The 19,946-nt window shown below is 47.0% G+C and overlaps 1 protein-coding gene across 1 annotated transcript in view; it reads right to left on the bottom strand.

The window, feature by feature from the left end:
* The window catches only part of EPB41L1 (erythrocyte membrane protein band 4.1 like 1), a 186,781-nt gene continuing 166,835 nt past the window's right edge, over positions 1-19,946 (bottom strand). Inside the window, exons 19-23 of the mRNA XM_014586146.2 lie at positions 15,285-15,371; positions 14,430-14,513; positions 12,340-12,420; positions 11,908-12,024; positions 1-3,367 (exon numbers count right to left, since the gene is read on the bottom strand). Of these exons, the coding sequence (XP_014441632.1) occupies positions 3,359-3,367; positions 11,908-12,024; positions 12,340-12,420; positions 14,430-14,513; positions 15,285-15,371 (378 nt within the window). The 3' untranslated portion in view covers positions 1-3,358. The remainder of the gene's footprint in view (positions 3,368-11,907; positions 12,025-12,339; positions 12,421-14,429; positions 14,514-15,284; positions 15,372-19,946) is intronic.

The following is a 19,946-nucleotide window of genomic DNA, read 5'->3' as shown; positions in this document are numbered from 1 at the left end:
CCGTGGTTCAGCATCAAACACATTTATTTCACTTTTATTGAGTATACAAGAACAGAGAGCACACGCAAACAGCACGGAGCACTGAGGTGGGGGGAGCGTGGGGACGAGAGAGGAGAGGGGGTGTGAGTAAAAAGGAACAGGACAGCATTGCAGTTGGTTGGTAAGGGTAAGGTGCTTTTGGAAAAAAAAAAAATACTTAGAGTGATGTTTCTCATGCGATTTCAAGCCAGTCTTGGAATGTGCTTGCAGGATTCAGAAACTGAAACAGGTCCTGGCACTTCCTGTACCCTCAGATGGCAAAGATCCAGAGAAAGCAAAATAAGAGAAAACGAAGATCTGCAAGATGACAGAGTGGAAAAGGCCCCTGGAAAGCATCTGATTTATCCAGCTCATGTTAAAGGTGGAGAAAGTGAGGCCCCCAGAGGGGAGATGGGACTAGCCTGCTATCACATGGAGAGTTAGGGGCAGGGATCGATAGTCACCCAGAACTCCTCAGTGCCCTCCAGGACTTGTTCCACTGTGCTACATGGCTTCGTGGGTGGAGAGGCAGAAAAAAAAGAGGATGACAAATGTAAAAAGGAAAAAAAAAAAAGTAGGTTGAAGACAGACAAGACAAACGTCTCTATTTTGTATGAAGAGGAGGATGGGGAGGAAACGGTGCCCTAGATTTCAGCTCTGCAGGTCCCCTCCTCCCTGGTGGCACTGTCTGCCTCTCTGTGGAAGGTCAGAGTATCTGACCTTGGAGGGGTGATCTCTCCAAACCTTGGCAGCCTAGTAGTTAAGCCTGGTCACTCCAACCCCGCCCCAAAGCCACACACCCAAGTGGCCCAGAGGTTGGAGCCACTCCCTCTCTTGACCCAGAGAGTGGGAGCTTTCAAGTTGAGAAGGGCAGATAGAAGGTTCTGTGGCTTCTGTATCAGGACTGTAAAAAACTGGTGTGGGGAAGTATGTGTTGCACTTGGGGAGCTGGAATGGGCCCACTGGCCTTCTCCAGGGATGGGGTGGGGTGGGGTGATGTATCTGGTTCTGCTGTCCAAAAGCCTCAACCTCCCATTTGCCTCCAGAGGCAAAGGTCAATCTAGTTTCCCTTCCTCAGCCCAGAGCCAGCTAAACAGCTGCGTGTATACCCATGAGTGACAGATAAGCCAGCTAAGGGAGTACATATAGCCTGGATCTTCTGTGAGGGGATCCCTAGGCAATGTCCAATAGGTTGGGGAGAGCCAGGGAATGCTCTCAGATGGGCTGGAGTTGCGAGGCTGGCTCAGGTGGCTTCCCTGACCTCTCCTCTCTCCTCCTACTTTCTCTTTCAGCCCCAGAATAGTGCCTGGCACTATTTACTCAGTAAATATTTGTTGGGTAAACTTAGAAGCAGGACTGGGAGGTGAAATGGGACTGAGAATTGAAATGTGGTGGACACTCTTCTGAGTAAAGGGCCAGGGTTAGGGTTGCTAAGCTCAGGGAGTAGCTTGTGGCAGGCAAGCCTGAGGAAGCCCACATGTACCAGAGGACAATGTCAAGCTTGTGATGGGGTCTTCTCCAAGGGCTCCTGTGCTTGAGGTCATTTTTGGGACTCCCAAGGCACCAGCTCAGAGCTCAGCTGCTGACTGACGGGGATGCTCCAAAGCCAGGGTCTTACACAGAGACAAGCCTTTGAGCAACACTGCCTTTCACCCTGAGCTTGTTCTGGGGCAGGTGAGGCCCTCAGAAATGTAGTTGTGACTTGCAGGGCGTGCCCTATGCTCATGACCTCTTTACCATGGCTACTTTGGCCTAGGAAGAAGGGAATAACCCAGAATATGAAGGGAGGTAGAGGAAAAGACTGAGCTGGGAATTTGCTGACAGCCAGATGAGCGCCACCGTCTACGGGGCCAGGGCACCACCACCCTATGGATATAGAATTAGTTATCACAATGTGGTCAGGGAAGGGACAGGCGTGGTGAAAAAGGAAAAAGAGGACTGGCAACCAAGGCAAATCCCTAGGGAGTTAGGAGGACTGGGCCAGGCGACCTCCACTGCAGGGAGTCTTGCAGCAGAGTCCTAACTCTGGACCCCACATGAGCACAGAGCAGGCCCTGGCTGCTACTGCCTGGGGAAAGGAGAAGGCGTATTGGACTGGCAAGTTGGAGACTACCTCTGTGTTGCTTCCTTCTTGCCAAACTCCCACCTCTCCAGCTGGGGACCCCACCCCTCCCCACCAATGGACCAATTACAAACACCACATACAGTATTACTACACTGACCCCATCAGCCCCTACTGGGATGCAACCCACACCCAGAATCCAGTCTCCTCAGTTGGGCCAGTTCGGAGAGATCTAGGAACCTTAGGATACATCAATCACAGTCAGATCATTATCATTTTAAAATGTCAGCTTCATACTTACCAGCACTGTTTATTTTAATATTTGTTTCCTGTTATATGTCATATACATAACTTAAAAGCACATCCATACAAATTTCCTACAAACTGCACCTTCATAATGAGAAACCAGAAACATACAATGTCTACTCCCCTTCCTGTGGCTTAGTTTTCTGTTCTTGCTTTTTCTTTTCTTGTTCTCATTTCAAATGAGCGTTTGCAGTGGCCCTCAGCAGGACCAGGACACAGAGGATGGGAGGTAGAGGGTGGGGAAAGGGAGGAGGGAGCCGAGACAGAAAATGACGACAAGACGTGTGAGAGTCGAGGGTGAGGGGAGGCGAAGAAAGGAAGGTGGATTTTGCAGCCCAGTGTCAAGACCCAGAAAATAATAATCCAGTGTTCCCCCTCCTCCTTTCCGAGTGGGGAATTTTCTTTCTTTCTTGGAAAATGGTTGACCGTGCATGTCTTGCTGCTGCGATGACTCTTGCTTTGCTGCACAAGCGTTTCACTTTGCATTTGAGTGGGCAACCGATGCCGGAGAAGAACAAATGGAATGTTTGTCCACTAACTGTAACTTGCAGAACCAGGGTCATACGGTACTTCTATAGGCATTGTGGCCTGGCTTGCTTCCATTGTTTGGCAGGGAACAGGGGGGAGGCAAGGGATTATGGTTGTTAGAATATACTTTTTCCCAAATAAATCCCACCAGTTCTTCAATTTGTCTGCAAAGGAAATGTAGGCGTTCAGATGTTGGTTATTGCTGTCGGCCGACTGCTTCGCCAGGCCCAGCAGCAGTGCAAGGACGCGGTGTTTCCTGTATATATATCTATATCTATATATATATCTATATATATATGCTTTTCCCTTCCCAGTCTCTCGTCAGTGACAGTACGTCGCAGCTGGGACGTTGGTGTTGTGTTGGAGAATCCAGAATGAAGGCCCCTTCTTAATGGTTCTCTGGCTTGGGTTTGGACCAGAAATGCCAGCATCTCTTCACAGAGGTCAGGATTCCTGGGAACCAAAGGCAGGGGGTTAGGGGGTGTAAAGGAAGGAGGAAGACAAGAAAAAAGTAATAAGAAAAGTCAGTAACTTGTGCCACTCATCTTTAAATACATGGCTAAAGGCTGTATTGCTGAGTAAAGCCACCCTATAGCACCTGCCCTTCACTGTGGCTCAGGTACACAGCTTCAGGGCGGCAGCTGAGAACGAAACCAGCTTCTGTCTGTCTTCAGAGCCCATGCGTGTCTGCTTATTTCTGTACAGGGAAATCTTTTACATTGGCCTGAAATTTGTTAAAATGTCCTTTAACCCAGAGAAGCTAAGGCCACAGTCATTTCACTATTTATTTCTATCTTTTCTCAGTTCTAAGAAAGGTTTAGTCATGATTGCAGATGTTCTTTTCAGTTGTTTGCCTTTTTGTTTGCCATGGGCTTGGTGTCCTGAAGATTAAACTCCAGAGAGCAGTATTTTTTTTGTGTGTTTTTTTAAAAGAATCATTTATTTAATTTTATTTATTATTATTAATTTTTACATTTCCTATAGGGCATACACTTGGGGGTGGGTGGAAGAGAGAGAGAGAGAGAGAGAGAGAGAGAGAGAGAGAAAGCAGATCACCAGGTCCAGGATTTGAATTACAGTTGGCCATGTGGGAGTCCAGCACCTTCACCACCACACCACCTGCTGGCCCTGAGAGCAGTGTTTAAATGAAGAAATTGGAGCCTGAATTCCAACTCAGGTTTGACTTCAAAACTCAGTATTTAATGGCATGGGATCTGGAATCAGACTCCCTGAGTTCAAATCCCCCTCTGTGGCTTGCCAGCTCTGTAATCTTAGGTAAATTTCTTAATAATGTTAAGATTCAGGTGCTTCCTCTATAAAATGGGTTCTGCCTCAGACAGTTATAGGGAGGAGTCAAAGCAAGGGCTCAGTAAATGGTAAGTGCTAAATAAATACTGGCTATTCTTCATAGACTATTGCTGCCAGTAATTTTTTTTAATTAGTTTATTTAAATTTGTTATTATTACTATTATTTTAATCTGATGAGAGGAGTGCGAGAGAGAAAGTAAGAGAGCAAGCTGCCAGGTCTGGGACTCAAACAGCAGTCAGCTATGTGGGAGTACAGCACCCTAATCACCACACCACTGGCCAGCCCCACTGTTCATAATTTAACCATCATCATTCTGATCTCCTTGAAGGCAAAAGCTCTTCTACCAATCATTGTCTTTCCAGAGACTAGTATCAGGCGTGGCACATAACTACTACTCAAAACCATTTAACAAATGAAATGTCAACCTTGCCTTTTACCCTCATAGAGTCAAGTGCTAACAGTCCCTCTGGGCTTATTCAACAAATGGGAAAACTGAGGCCCTGAGGGTTTCAGGACTTAGCAAGTTGGTGGCAGAACCAAAACTAGAATCCAAGGTTCCTATTTTGGAAAAGGTGATTTTTTTTTTTTTTGAGAGGTTTTTGCTATAGGGTGCATGTACTCATCAGAAAGATAGAGAGAGACAGAGAGACAGAAAGTGAGAAATCACCCCCCAGGGGGGATGGCCACACCGCAAATCCCTTCTCCTTCATTCTCTTCTCGGGGTCTTGGGCATGCACGCACACATGGCTAGCATAAGTGTAAGCCACCAAGTCCGGGACACGAACCACAGTCGACTACATGGGAGTCCAGAGACATAGCCATTACACCAACTGCTGGTCCAGAAAAGGTTAATTTTTAACCTCATTTTGTTAGATTTTTGTAGGTCAGGAAGCTGAGTGAGTACTGCTCTCTTGCTAACAGGGTTTGGGAAATGGTTCCTCTCCGAAGGAGGTGGAGAAAGGGGAAAAGACAGAGAGAAACCACACACCTGGCCTATAAGGAAGGTTAGTTACAGGAGTGAAAAGAAAAGGCTGTGTGTGAGATGGGTGTGCTTCCAACGCTCACAGCAAGAACTTTAAACAGAAAAAATTTTAAGCAGGAAGGCCAAAAGTCAACTAGAGCAGGGACAAATGTTTTTGGAGGATTCAGGGAAGGTAGAGAAGATGAAGACTAACATTGTGAAAACAGGGCATTCAGCAGCAGGCTGGTGGTAGAAGCTTATAGCCTGATTTATTCAGGGTTCTCATCATCCTCTAGACATGGCAAGAACTCACAGGGGCCTGGAAGCAGGTTCACCTCACCGAGCACTTTTTCATGAAACATTGATCTAGTACATTGCAGCTAATTATCACAGCAGTTTCCCTTTGCATTTGGGTGTAATTAATGTTGATGGAAAATGTATACAGTGAAAAGACTATGCATGATTTCAAATTATTTTTTTGTACTAAATAAATTTGTACATTTTATTTTATTTTATTTTATTTTATTTTATTTTATTTTTAATTCGCCAGAGGGTGTGTTTGCTAGAGAGAAAAAGAGAGAGAGAGAAATCATCCTTTATGAGGCATAGTCATGCCGTAATCCCTTCTCGTTCATTTCTCCCTCCTGTCAAGGTTTTAGGCACCCATGCACACTCACTCAGTATGTTTCTCAAGCCACTGGAGCCAGGACTCAAACCTTGGAGTTGCCCATGTGGGATTCAGCTGCCTTAACCACCAGGTCACAGGCTGGTCCCATACCTTTTTTTTTTTTGACCAGAGGCATGTGTACTTTCCAGAGTGACAGAGAGAGAAGGAGAGAGAAAGTAAGAAAGCACCCCCCATGGGGCCTGGTCATCCTTTAATCTCTTCTCCTTCATTTTCCATTTTTTTCGGAATTTGGGGCATATGTGCACATTCACCTGGAATGTTTCTCAAGCCATTGGGTCCAGGACTCAAACCATGTAGTTGCTATGTGGAATCTGGTCACCTTAAATATCAGGCCACAGACTGGCCCTAAACTTGTATTTTAATTCCATTTTTCCACAGACTTTTTAAAGCCCCCTTTAGATTAACTCCATTTTATACATGAAGAAACTGAGGCCCACAGAGGTTCCTCTGGGTGCACAGCTACCAAGGTGATTATGGCTTCAAAGCCTGAATGTATTCTTTCTACTCACAGCTGCTACATCCAAAGTGAGGATATTCTTTTTACTGTACTCTTTTTTTTGTTTGTTTTTTTAGGGAGTTTTTGTTTTGTTTTGCCTTTTTTTAAAAAAAAGAATTATTAATCTAATTTTATTTATTTATTCATTTATTTTTTAAATTTTGATGAGAGAGACACACAGAGAGAGAGAGGGACAGTGAGAAAGCAAGCTACCAGGTCTGGGGCTCAAACGGTGGTCGGCCATGTGGGAGTGTCCAGTGCCTTAACCTACACACTGGTCCCTTGTTTTGTTTTGTTTTGTTTTTTTAAGAAAGATTTTTGCTTTTGGGTGTGTGCGCTCACCGGAGAGACAAAGAGACAGAACAAGAAATCACCCCTCAGGGAGGATGGACACACCACAATATCCTTCTCCTCCATTCTCCTCTTGGGATTTTGGGCATGCACGCATACATGCCCAGTGAGAGTTTCAGGCAGATGGGTCTGGGACTTGAACTGCAGTTGGCCATGTCTTCAAAAGTCTCTGGACACTTTAGAAGCATCAGGAACATCTAAACAATACCTTATCCAATTTATTCTTTTTAGTTTATCAGAGCAGAGTTCATACATAGCACCTTGTTAGCCTACTTTCAGTCTGGAGTAATAATAGTCACAGTGAACTTTAAAAAATGCCTATTTAATTTTATTATTATTATTATGTTAAAATTTACTATAGGACACCAGAGAGAGACAGAGAGGGAAAGTGAGAAAGCGAGCCGCCAGGTCAAGGACTCAAACCATGGTTGACCATGTGGGAGTCTAGTACCTTAACCACACGCCACCTGCTGGCCCCCATAGTGAACTTTTATTGAGCACTTATACTATGTGCCAGGTACTATGCTAACTATCATGTATGTATGATCTGTATAACACTAAGAGATAGATTCTGTGAAAAATCAGTGTGGCGGGGAAGTTAAGACCATAGGGCAGAGCCAGCAGGTGGTTTGATGGTTAAGGGGCTAAATCCCACATGGCCAGTTTTATAGTTTGAGTACCCAGACCTGATTGGTTACAAAACACACCAGGCACATGTGTGTGTATGTCCATATTCCTGAAAGGAATGTGGAGGAGCAGGGATTGCAGCATGGCTAACCCTTCCCTGGAGGTGATTTCTCACTTTCTCTCTCTCTCTCTCGCTCTTGCTCTCTTCCTGGTGAGTGCACATGCCCTATCACAAAACACAGAAAACAATACAAAACAAAAACCATAGTATGTCCTTGGAATCTAACAGATTAGGTTTGACTCTAATCTGTCTGTCATGTTTCCAGCTCCATGACTATGAACACCTCTGAACCTCGGTTTCTTGATTTGTGTAAGAGTGAGCATATAATACTACTACATAAGGCGAGTGCATAGCCTGGTGTCTGGTACGGGGCATGCACTCCATAAAATACAGAAATTGTAATTATTGTGACTGTCATTACAACTTGGTGGATTAGAAAAGCAGTCTGAGAAGTTTAAATAACTGGCTCAAGGTCACACAGCTAATAAAGGACAGAGCTTGAGGTTCAACGGTAGGTCTGTAGGACTAGGGTTCTTCCTTTGGGTTCCAAGACATAGCCATCCATTAAGCCAATGCTTCTTCAAGCACTTTTTCTTCTAATTCAGTGGAAACCTCTCCAGAATTAGTAAGTCTGACTATACTGAGTTGGAGGTGGTTCCTACATGGTGATCAGTAATGGTGAAAGCATGTGGGTGGAAAAGGCTGGAGAGAAAGAGAGACAGAAACAGACAGAGAGAAACTTCTGCTCTCTAGGCCAACATAAACAAGGTGACCTTTACTGGATGATCCAGAAGGGGGGGGGGCATGGTGGTGCGGGGCTGTAGCATCAAAGAAAGAACTAGAGAGGCAAGGAGGAGGGATTGAGATGGCAAAGGGAGCAGGGAAGTGGGTGGAGTGAAAGACTGCATGGCAGGCAGGATGTGGAGGCTGGGAACGGAGCTCTGAATGGCTGGGGAAGTGGGAAGGCGGGAGCCTGGGGGCCTGGCTGTGAATACCCTGGGAAAGAGGAGGAGGAAGAGCTAGACAGGAATGGAGAACAGCTGAGAAATAGGCAGCAGACACCACAGGAAGGCAAATAGCTGGAGAGATACCCTGGAAGGGAGCTTGCTCCTGCTTTGTTCTGTTCCCCAAAGAGAAGAAACTGGCCCATGGCCACACACCAGTCAGTGGAATGGCCACTGTGTCAGGTCCCTGGAGCCTCAGTACTGAGTTCTTTGCACAAGTGGCTCTTAGGCAGGGACTCCATAGGAAGAGGTACAAAGATTCTCAGGCCTTTGCTCAGCCTTTTTAAAGGAGACTTGATGGTGAAGGTTCTCTAGTAGCTGTGCTTTTTTTTCTTTTCTTTTTTTTTTAAAGAGAGATTTTTGCCATAGGGCACGTGTACTTGCTGGAGAGACAGGGACAAAGAGAGAGAAAGCAAGAAAGAGAAATTACCTCCCAGGGGGAGGCCAGATCGCAATCGCTTCTCCTCTATTCTCTTGGGATTTTGGGCACACACGCACACACACCCAGTATGAGTTTCCAGTGTGAGTCTTAAGCCTCCAAGGTCTAGGACTTGAACCACAGTCAACCGTGTAGGAGTTCAGCAACATAACCATTACACTATCAGCTGGTCCCAGAGGCTATGTTTTAAACAAGCTTTCCCAGGCAATACACCCGGCTCAGCACCAGTTTGGTTAGTGGTCTATATGACACTATTCTGAGATCTGGGGGAGAGAAAGCAAGCATAACTGGACAACTGAAGGGTCATGAGAGACAATTACATGTGTGAAAATCTGAGAAAGGTTGGCCAACTTACCTTCTTCTAGACCAGGAGCCACATATGGAGTTGAAAATTTTCCTAGATAATAGATTTTCTAGGGACCAGCAGTTGGTGTAATGGCTATGTCGCTGGACTCCTATGTAGTCGACCATGGTTTGAGTCCTGGACCTGGTGGCTTAAACTCACTCCAGGCACGTGTGCGTGCGTGCCCAAGATCCCGAGAGGAGAATGGAGGAAAAGGGATTGCGGCATGGCCATCTCCCCCCAGGGAGGATTTCTCGCTTTCTGTCTCTCTGTCTTTCTGGTGAGCATATGCACCCTATAGCAAAAAACCTCTCAAAATAAATAAATAAATAAAGATTATATATTTTCTAGATAACAATTCCTGTTTTCTACATATTTTACCTTTTTAACTTCAAAATTAAAATCCTAAATTTTAATTTACATTTAAAAAGATACAAAGGGGGCCAGATTGTGGGACACTTGTTTAATGTGATGCTCTAAAGGCCATTCCACGTGGGAAGGTTCTGGATTTTTATCTGGAGGCCTCTCTGAGTATGACAGGCATGCACATGCCTACGATCAGGAGCTGGCTGAGAACGGATATGGATCACCATGTCAAGACCAATTGGAAGTGTTCTCTCTCATAGAATAATTAAATGCACAATCTTAAAGAATATATAACAAAAAAGTAAAGGTAATCTCAATAATATATATTTATTTAACCTAATATACCTATTATCATTTTAAAATATAACTAATAAAAAAGTATTGAGGTAGTTTACATGCTTTCATATTAAAGTCTTTCAAATCCTACATGTGTTTTATCCTGAGAGCTCTCCTTTTACCCTCTTTTTGGATTAGCCACTTCAAAGTACTCAATTGCTACATGTGGCTAATGGCTACCATGCTGTATGGCACAGAAAAGTCATTTCCATCATTGCAGAAAGTTCTTAGGGGACCAGCAGATGGCATAATGGTTATGTTGCTGGACTCTCATGTAGTCGATCTCAGTTCAGGTCCCAGACCTGGTGCTGGGCACGTGTGTGTGTGTGCCCAAGATCCCAAGAGGAGAATAGAGGAGAAGGGATTGCGGCATGACCATCCCCTCAAGAGGTGATTTCTTACTTTCTGTCTGTCTCTCCAGTGACTGCAAGCGCTCTATGGCAAAAATCACTCTAAGAAAAAGAAAGAAAGAAAGAAAGAAAGAAAGAAAGAAAGAAAGAAAGAAAGAAAGAAAAAAAAAAAGTTCTGTTGGACAGCACTGGTCTAGACCAGGGATTAGCAGCCTTTTGAAGTGATGGGAAAATGTTTCAGTGCAATTTATTTATTTATTTATTTTTTGAGAGATTTTCACTGTAGGGCGCGTGCGCTCACCAGACAGACAGAGAGAGACAGACAGAGAGACAGAAAGTGAGAAATCACCCCCCAGGGGGGATGGCCATGCCACAATCCCTTCTCCTCCATTCTCCTCTCGAGATCTTGGGCACACACACACACGCGCCTGGCGTGAGTTTTAAGCCATCGGGTCCGGGACTCGTATCACAAGTCGACTACGTGGGAGTCCAGCGACATAGACATTACACTAACTCCTGGTCCCCAGTGCCTTTTATTTTGACATTAAGGGAATGGTAATCAAAGGAAGAGGAAAAAAATACTCTTGGATCTCTACAGAAAATATGTTTCATTTATTCAAGGAAAAGGGTCAAAGGAGATCAGCTTTTTGTGAGGTCTTTGAGATGAATTTTTTCCTACTGTGGCATAAGGTGTGAAATGTGTAAAGTGTACAAATCTAAGTGAAAATAAGAGTTTGATGACTTTTGTATATGTATACATCCATGTAACCCACTTAGTTGAAGATAGCGAAATTTCCAGGATCCTAGAAGGTTCCCTTGTGCCTCTTCCCTATCAATATCATAACCTAGAAGTAACACTATTTTAAATGTCATTGTTGTTGATTAGCTTTGTCTGTTTTTGAACTTTCTATGAATGGAATCATATGGTATGCACTTTTTCTGTCTGATTTAATTTCACACAACTCAATGTCTCTGGGATTTTGCATTATAGGTCTGATAAAATTTGGTACATTTCTAGTGCATGAAGAACCTCTCTCCCCATTCTGACTGCTAAGTCCCTATCTGCCTTGGTACCACCTCATTCCTCTTATTGACCAAGGCATCCTATAGTAAAGTAGGAAATATTGGAGCCCCTAAGATTCTGGCTTCTAGAGGCTTGAGAAGCCAAGGGTTTGTAATCCAGCAAGACAGAAAGGACCAAGGGCTCTGGTCGTCATGTCCCCTTAGCCACACCCAGGGACCTGTGATGAAGACAGAGACTAAGGGACAGGAATATGGCACTGCACTGGGCCTGGTAGAACTTTTCTGCTTTTCTGACTTACAACAATGGCCTTCAAGATCATGCATGTCTCCATCTGTCCCACCTCAGTACTTCCTGTCAATCCTCTCTCCCCTTTTCTTACCATCTCTGGATTTACTTTTCTGGGTCTGGAGCCTGAAATTCCAAAGAAACCAAGAAACCAGTCTTCCTTCCCCTCCCTGCTCTGACTCATTGTATCTGAGGGAGCTGTCACCCTCCTTTAAGCTGCAAACCAGGAAGGCAAGGGGTCAGAGCTGTGTTAGGGACCAAGCCACTTGAATTCTGAAATAGAAATGACCCACTGAGGCTCTTCCTACTGCTTCCTCCCTCCACAGCTACTGACCCTCAAAATCCTTACTTACCTGTGGCTTCTTGTCCCTCTCCTCCGGGGATGGGTCTGTTTCTCTGTATACGACAGCTTTGGTTACCAGCATGTCAGGATGCTGCAGTTTGGCCTCCTTGATGGCCAACGCCAGGGCCTGGAGGGAAAGAACAGCGAAGTGAGGGACCACAGAATGTCAAATATGGCAGAGGATGCAGAGAAAGCAGGCCCCTGAGTATATAGCTGGCAAAACCAAGGTGCAGGGAGGGGCAAGGTCAAAGGGTTAAAGGGAGAGACCTGTGCTTGATGCTTCTGGCTACCGTTCAATGCCTCTTTCTCGGGACTCGTTATCTGAACAGGGACAGCAAGAAGTGGACACCTCTACCCATAGGGTAGTCATCCATGGGTAACCCAATATAGGAGGATTAGGGATAGGCAACACCACTGGGAATAACACTCCTTATCTTCATACCTGGTCTTGATCGACATCTTCGTCCCCAGTAATGATGATTCGCTTCTCAATTCTTGTTTCAGAAAACCCTCCTTTCACAGTCTGCAGAGGGAGAGGGAGGTGAGGTCACTCCTGGGTCCTGCTGGGGTGACTGCTGCAGCAGGGGACCAACCCAAAGCGTCTCTCAAGGACAAGGCGGAGAACCAGCAGTTCCCTTCTCTCCTGATTTCCTCATATCTTCCTTTTCTTGTTTTGGGATTTCAAACTGCAGACTTTGCCTGGTTGCCAATAACTCTCTCAACTACCAAACTGTCCCATCTAGGTCTTCTAAGCCCTGCTCAAATGATGCCTCTGGAACCCTGGTCGGCAATGCCTCGAGGACTCCCTGTGCTGGTACTTTCTGAGCACCAAGGCTGACTTCTCATAATTCTGGGCCGCTCTGCCTTGTGTTGACCCCACGTGAGCACATGGCCTTGCTCACCTTACCAGGCTGCAAGCTCTTGAGGGCAGGACCTGTATTTTGTTCACCTCTGTATCCCCTCTTCTCCCATTCCCTACCCCAATCTGACCACTGCAGCACTGAATGCAGATTTGTTGAATGAACACATGAATGAAATGTGAATGGTGACAAGGTTCTATCTTAAATGACTTCTGACAATACTACAAGAGAAAATTGCATTGATAATATTTATTGCCTCCGCTGCTTTCTAAAGGTGTAGGGTTTGGGTGCAAGTGTAGACATAGCACACAGGCGGATCCTGTTTGACTTATTTAAGAAGGTTGGTGGCAGACTCTGGCTGGAGTCCAGAGTGGACAGAAAGAAGAGGGGGCTCCCAGTTGGCAGGGCCAAGAGGGACTTTGGGAAGAAGTTTTGCAAGCTAAATTCTGTGGGTATGTGATGTAAAACCTTCCCATAAAGCTCTCAGAGAAGTTGACGTTGCTCACTATGCTTCTGGTGAAAGCGGGCTCTTTCCAGGGAACAAGAAAGAAGTGCTGAATCCCGACAGCAGCAGGCAGGGGCCAGGATGGAATGTGTGCACGAGAGGCCAGTGCTACCAACCGGACTTCACCCTGGTGGCTCAACAGTTCCTTCAACTCAACCTGGTTCCTCCTCCAGGCTCTAGCCCTGGCCAGGCCCTCACCTGCCTTCCTCCTGGCTACTCAGTCATGGATGCGTCATCTGCCAGCCTCCCAGAGGAGGCTAGGTCACGAGAGCTGCACCCAGAAATGCCTCCCTCCTTCGGCCCTTCTTCTTCTCAGTCCCACTCCACCTTGTACCTGGTTCAGGTCCTCTGCCCCTAGGCCTGAGTTAGTATCATCTGTTTCTGTAATTGTCCTTTTTATCTCTTCTATCTATCTGCACATCCGGTGGGATCCTAATATGTTCTCTTTACACCTACTGTCACTGGGAAACTGCCCAATTTACAATCCTTCATGGCTTTCCAGTTTCCCTTAGACTCAGTTCCTCTGAGTCAAATCTGTCCTGGTCTCTCCTATATGCTTCTGTATTCTGCTTCCCTGCCAACCAACTTCCCCAATTACCTCTCCTGCACGGCTCCATCTCCTGTCCCCACAAACACCCTCATTTAAAGCCACCCCCGGCAACTACAGCAGAGACCAACATAGAGTTGACGCTCACTAACATTCACAAACACGAATAAGACAACGTGCAGTTTCTGTGCTCATCTTTTGCTTTGATCAGAACGCTTGCCTCTGTCTTCTCCTCCCTCAAGAGTCTTACTGGCTTCCCAAGATCTTACTCAAAGCCTTCTTTTATCCAGGAGACACTTCCTGACTCTCATGAGCCTCCTGTAAATCATCCTCTCTAAAGTCTTCCAGCACTTAAGGTCTCTAAGGCGTGATCACCACAGCTCACAATCACTTTGAAGGAGAGGGTCTCGTCCCCCCAGGCTGGCTGTCAACATTGCAGGGGCAGGGCCAGAGCCTAGGACAACACTTAGCATGGGACAAGGTGCACAGCACTTCAGAAACAAGTGATACCACGAGTCTTGTGTGTCCACTTTACAGATTTAGAAGTCAAAGCAGAGCAACAGCCATGGCCTTCCCGCCCGAAGCCCGGCTGGGGCGTGGCACATCCTGCTGCTACTCACTTTGGTAACATGGGTGGTGGTGGAGGTGGAGAGGGTTTCCGCAGTGGCGCCGTAGGTGCTGGTGAGGACATCTTTCCCGATGATCTGCGGAATATAACCACCCCCCACCCCAGGGATCAGGTAAGGACACTGGGCTCTGCAGGGGTGAGGGAGCAGGTGGGGCAAACTAAGGGATGAACAGGGGCCCCATGGAGGTGAAGTTTGGAAACCACGATGCTTCTGACCACTCAGAATTCAAACACACTAGAATCTTCAGAATTCTAGAGCCATAAAATTCTCAAATCCTAGAATCTAAGATTCCTAGATCTGAGATGTCTGAGGCACAGAATTCTAACACCCTAGAATTTAAGAATCCTAGAATATTAGAAGAACAAACAGAGGGATCCAAGGTAGAAACAACCTTCTTGATCCCCATCCTCTGTCCACCAGGAACACGCTCTCACCAGAGCAATGAGAACAATAGACTTGGAAAATGCAAGGTCTGGAACAGACTCAGGGGCATGGGGCATCCACAGACAGAGCCAGGTCCAGAACCCAAGCCTCTGGACTCCTAATTCATTGCTCTTCCTGGTCAGTAAGGAGTCAGATGCAGAAGAACCACCATAGACATCACCAAGGTGAAGGGCCACTCTCCCCACATAGCCTGCCTCCATGTCTAGGGAGGGGAACAATTGATGACACTCTGGAAGGCACGAGGGAGCCCTGTGGGCATCTGAAAAGGACCCCGTTTCCTGGCTCTGCCCTTAAAAGGGCACCTTCTGGGCTCACCACTATACTTGCTGAGGGCCACGTGTGGGCCCATGCCCACATCCTCAGCTCAGGTCCCCCTAGCCTGAGCTGGCCCTGCCCACTTACCGGAGAAAGAGAACGGATTTCCGTGGCCACCGTCTGTGGGCCGGGGATCATGGCAGCTGCCCCCTTCCCGGACTTGAGACTGTTCTCCTGGGGAAACAATAGCGCTCAGATGGCCAGGTCTCAGGTGGGCGGGCCCCCAGGGTGGCCGGAGCATGTGGTCACATAGCTCCCGAGGCCACAGGTTGAGTAGCAATGTCAGAAGCAGGGAATTGAAGCATCATTCCATTTAGTCCCTTGTTCATTGCTCGCTCACTCACACGCTCACTCACACACTCACTCATCCACACACTCACTCATTAAGGAGCACCTGCTGAGTGCCTGACATTAGGGACACTAGTGAACAAGACATGGCATTGCTCTCTGGAAGCACTAACAGAGGAGTCAAGACATTCAGCCTCGCAGTGGCCCTGCCACATTCAGCCACGTGATGTGGGGCAGAGTCGCTTCCTCTCTGCAGACCTCAAGGGTTCATCTGTAAAAAGGGACCTCCACCCCACTTCTACACAGAGACCTAACAGGAGAAAGGGCCTTGCAAACTGAATCTGCAGGAGCATAGGCTACCTTTTAAAAGCGTATTGGGTCATCCGAAAAGTCATGACACATTTTTATACAGAAAAATATGTCATGGGTTTTTGGACAACTCAATAATAAAAGTTGCTGTTTTCGGAGTACTGGCTCTGTGCTACAGCATTACAGTAAGGATGTTACACGTGATCCCATTTAAGCCTCATAGCAACCATAGAAAATCTTTTTTAATATCACTATTTTACAGATGAGAAACTGGAGGGCAAGAGAATGTAAGTGGCTTGTTCAAGTCCCCGCAACAAGTAAGTGACAGAGCCAGCAATGAACTCCATGTCTCCCAGGAGGAGAAAGTCCGACCCGCTCCTTGTGCACCAGCACTCCGCCCTCAGAGCTCTCACTCTTCAATCAGCTCTCCTGGCCTGTGGCGGATCCTAACAGCCAGATCTTTCCAGAACTGCCCCTGGACTTACTGTCCCACATGTGGCCAGCGGCCCAGCTTCTACCTCCTACTTCTGCATCATCTCAGGATTCAGCCTCAGATTTGGTGAATGCAAGATCTGGAAGAGACCTTGCAGTGACAGACTCGGGGTCATGGTGCGGCCGTCAGAACTGTGTCCATTTTATAACTCCTCAGTGGATTGAACCCTGGCACCAGTCTGTGTGTACATGGCACTAGATCTACACGTTGGCCCGCCAGGGGTGGGTGAGGACAAATCTTTGCCCGCCTGCCTCCAGCCACGGCTCAGTGTCTGGTTACCTGGCCCTCCATCACAAGGTCCTGTCGCAGATGCACCCAGAGTCCCAGAATGCGGCCCGGCAGCAGGCCTCCCAGAGCAGCTCCCAAGCTCGATGCTTTCTTTTCCCAGCTTAGGAGATAGCCACTAGGTGCTTGGAATCCTCCTGTCACTCCAAGACCATCTCCCCTAATGCCTCTCACTCTCTCATGGCTCCCTCTCTCCCAGAGCAAAGTCTCACCCCTACCCTCACCCTAAAGAGATAAGGTCACAGTTGAAACATGGGTCCTTTAAAACAAGGTACCATCTGCTCTCCTTGCCTCTCCCGTATCTTCAGCCAGACCCCTCTCCTGTATCAAGAAGGGGCAGCTCCTCTCTCTAGACACCCTCTCTCCTCCTTCACAGTCAGGGCTCCCCTTCTTACTTGCTGTACTCTCTCACCTCAGCTACTCAAGGGCTTCCACTACCTCACTGAGGTCAAAGTCCCTTATTCCTTTAGCCCAGATCTTTGTTGAACCCTAGACTTTTACATATCAATTGCTGCAGGACCAGTAAGTTGGCATGATGGTTAAGGCACTGGACTCCCATACGGCCAACCATGGTTTAAGTCCTGGACCCGCTGGTTCTGTAGCTTACTTGTTGTGGGGTGTGTGTGTGTGCCCAAAACCCCAAGAGGAGAATGGATGAGGTGATTTCTTACTTTTCCTCTCTCTGGCAAGCACACATGCCCTACGGCAAAAAACTAAAAAAAAATAAAAAATAAAAATTGTTGGACCAGCAGGTAGTATAGTGGTTAAGGTGTTAGACTCTCATGTTGCTGACCACGGTTTGAGTTCTGGACCTGGAAGCCTGAAAATCAGGCCAGGCATGTGTGTGTGCATGCCCCAAATCCCAGGGGTTACAAAATTCCAGGAGGAGAGGGCATTGTGGAGTGGGTCATCCCTCCTGGGAAGTGATCTTTCCCTTTCCTTCCCTCTGTGTCTCTCTGGTGAGCACACGTGCCCTATGATAAAAACAAAAACAAAAAAACAATTATCTCCTAGATATTTTCTCCTATAAAAATCCCACAGGCACCTCACGCTCATCAGATCCCAAATGGAATTTTCTGCCTCCGCCACCCCCAACACACACCTGCTACCTCAGAGCACTTTCCTCTAAAACTTTCTGTGTTCATCAGCAGTTCTCAAGCCAGACTGGCATCACCTGGAGGGCTTGTGAAAGGACAGACTGCTGGGCTGGGTGGTGGTGTGGGACGAACACAATTGGACTCACCTGGGAAAGGTTCTAGGTTCCTATCCTGGGACCTCCCTGAGCACACTGTCTGCATACCTGCCCAAGATCCAAGCCAGCTGAGACTGGAATAGACTGCTACCCTATTGGGAGTGCCTGACTCTGTCTCTTTCTCTGTCTCTCTCTCATGAAAGAAGGAAATAAAATTTTAAAAATGTCCCAGGTTCAGAGGGTCCGTGTTTCACTGCTTTTCCCCAAATGCTGTGCTCCTCTACACCCTTCCCTTTGCACCTGCTGCTCTTACGGCCTAGAATGCCTTCTCTCGCAGGATCTCGCTTTGAGAACTGCTGGCTAGTAAACAGCATCCCAGCCCCTTTCCTCCTGTTGCCTGATCATTCTACAAATGACTAAATCCTGTACCTCCTTCAGGCCTCCTCAACCCTGGTCCCTCTCTGCACCCACCTCCTCCCACTCCACCCCACCCCAGCCTGGACACCGCCCTCTAAGCTAGTTCCCTGCCTTCTCTTCTGTCTCTCCCAGTGGCATGTGGACCTTGATGCTCAGGAGTGCTGCCTGTCTTCTGGCTGGATTGGCACTTACTCCACTCATCGTGGGTGTTCAGTAGATATTCACCAAAGAGAGGAAAGGAGGAGGAGGGAGAGAGAGAGGGAGAAAGGAAGCTTTGCTCCAGTTCATACTCCACACAGGTTGCAAGCATAATCTTCCTGACACCAAAACATATACTTGATGACATCATGCCGCTGGTCTACAGTTTTAAGTGATTCCCTATAGTCTCCAGGATGCAGCTTGAACTTCACACAGGGCACTTCAAACTCTGGCCATGCCTTCCTTTCCAGCCTCTTCTGCTGCCCCTCCTGTGCACACCGGACGTCTGGCTTCACTGACTGCTTTTCCCCAAATGCTGTGCTCCTCCACACCCTTCCCTTTGTACCTGCTGTTCTTACGGCCTAAAATGCCTTCTCTCACGACTGGACCTTCATTTATCCTTTCATCCTAGACACGTTGTCCCCAGTCTCCCCCTAGCAGAGGTATCACCTATAGCTGTCTCCACTATGGTCCCTAGGCTGACATTACTACACTATCCTACAAAGCCGGGAAAGAAATAATAGCAGCTCACATCTCTAGACTGCTTACTATGTGCCAGGCACCATTCTTGGGGCTTCACATGGATTCCTTTAGTTCATCTTTACATCAACCCTTAGAAATGCTATGGCCATCTCCTACTCCCACCCCATTTTACAGAAGTGGAAACTGAGGCTTGGAGAGATTCAGGTAACTTGCCCAAGGTCACCATTGTGTGCTCAGGGCCTACACATGCAGGGGTACGGCACACTAAAGGGCTCGTGAAGACTCTGAATAAATCAGTCCAGTAGGCAGCACATCTCCTTCAACTTTATGTCCCCACATCGGGCAGATGGTAGAGCCTAGTTAATGTTTTTGGAGCAAATGAATGGATGAATGGATGGATGAGTAAATGAATGATATAGCTGCCTGATCACCATAGGACAGGTTGTCAGTTAGCCCTCCGAGCATCCCCATGCCCCATGGGGAAGGGGAGAAAGAGAGGAGGAACTGCATGACCAGGGGAAAGTGTGTAAGCTGGTGACTGGTTTGGTTTATTGACCTTAAAACTTTATCCAAAACCTACCTGCTGAGTGGTCTTAAAGTAAAGAAATTCTCTTCCTATGTGTATGTCTTGGAGGTTGGCAAGAGAATGCCAACTTCTCAACTGCTCAAGATAGACCTGGTCCAGGCATGACTACCTTCTCTAGCCCAGGACACTGCCACAGCCCTGGCTCCATGTGGCCGAAGCTCACAGTGGTCAGGATGAGGGAGCAAAGCACAATGGTTGAGGTTGAATGTGGGCTGGAGCCAGCAGGTGGCGTGGTAGTTAAGGTGGCTGGATTTCCACATGGTCAACTGCAGCTTGAGTCCAAAAACTATGCCCAAAATCCAGAGAGAATGGGATAGAAGAGATTGTGGCATGGCCATCCCCCCGAGGGATGATTTATCATTTTTCCTCTCTCTGGCTGTCTCTCTCCTCTCTGACACCCTCTATGGCAAAAACCGAAAGAAAGAAAGAAAGGAAAGAAAGGAAAGAAAGGAAAGAAAGGAAAGAAAGGAGAAAGAAAGAAAGAAAGAAAGAAAGAAA

This window comes from Tupaia chinensis, unplaced genomic scaffold (genome assembly GCF_000334495.1).
Source record: "Tupaia chinensis unplaced genomic scaffold, TupChi_1.0 Scaffold000115_1, whole genome shotgun sequence".
Lineage (NCBI taxonomy): Eukaryota > Metazoa > Chordata > Mammalia > Scandentia > Tupaiidae > Tupaia > Tupaia belangeri.
This window is presented reverse-complemented; position numbering and strand designations above follow the sequence as displayed.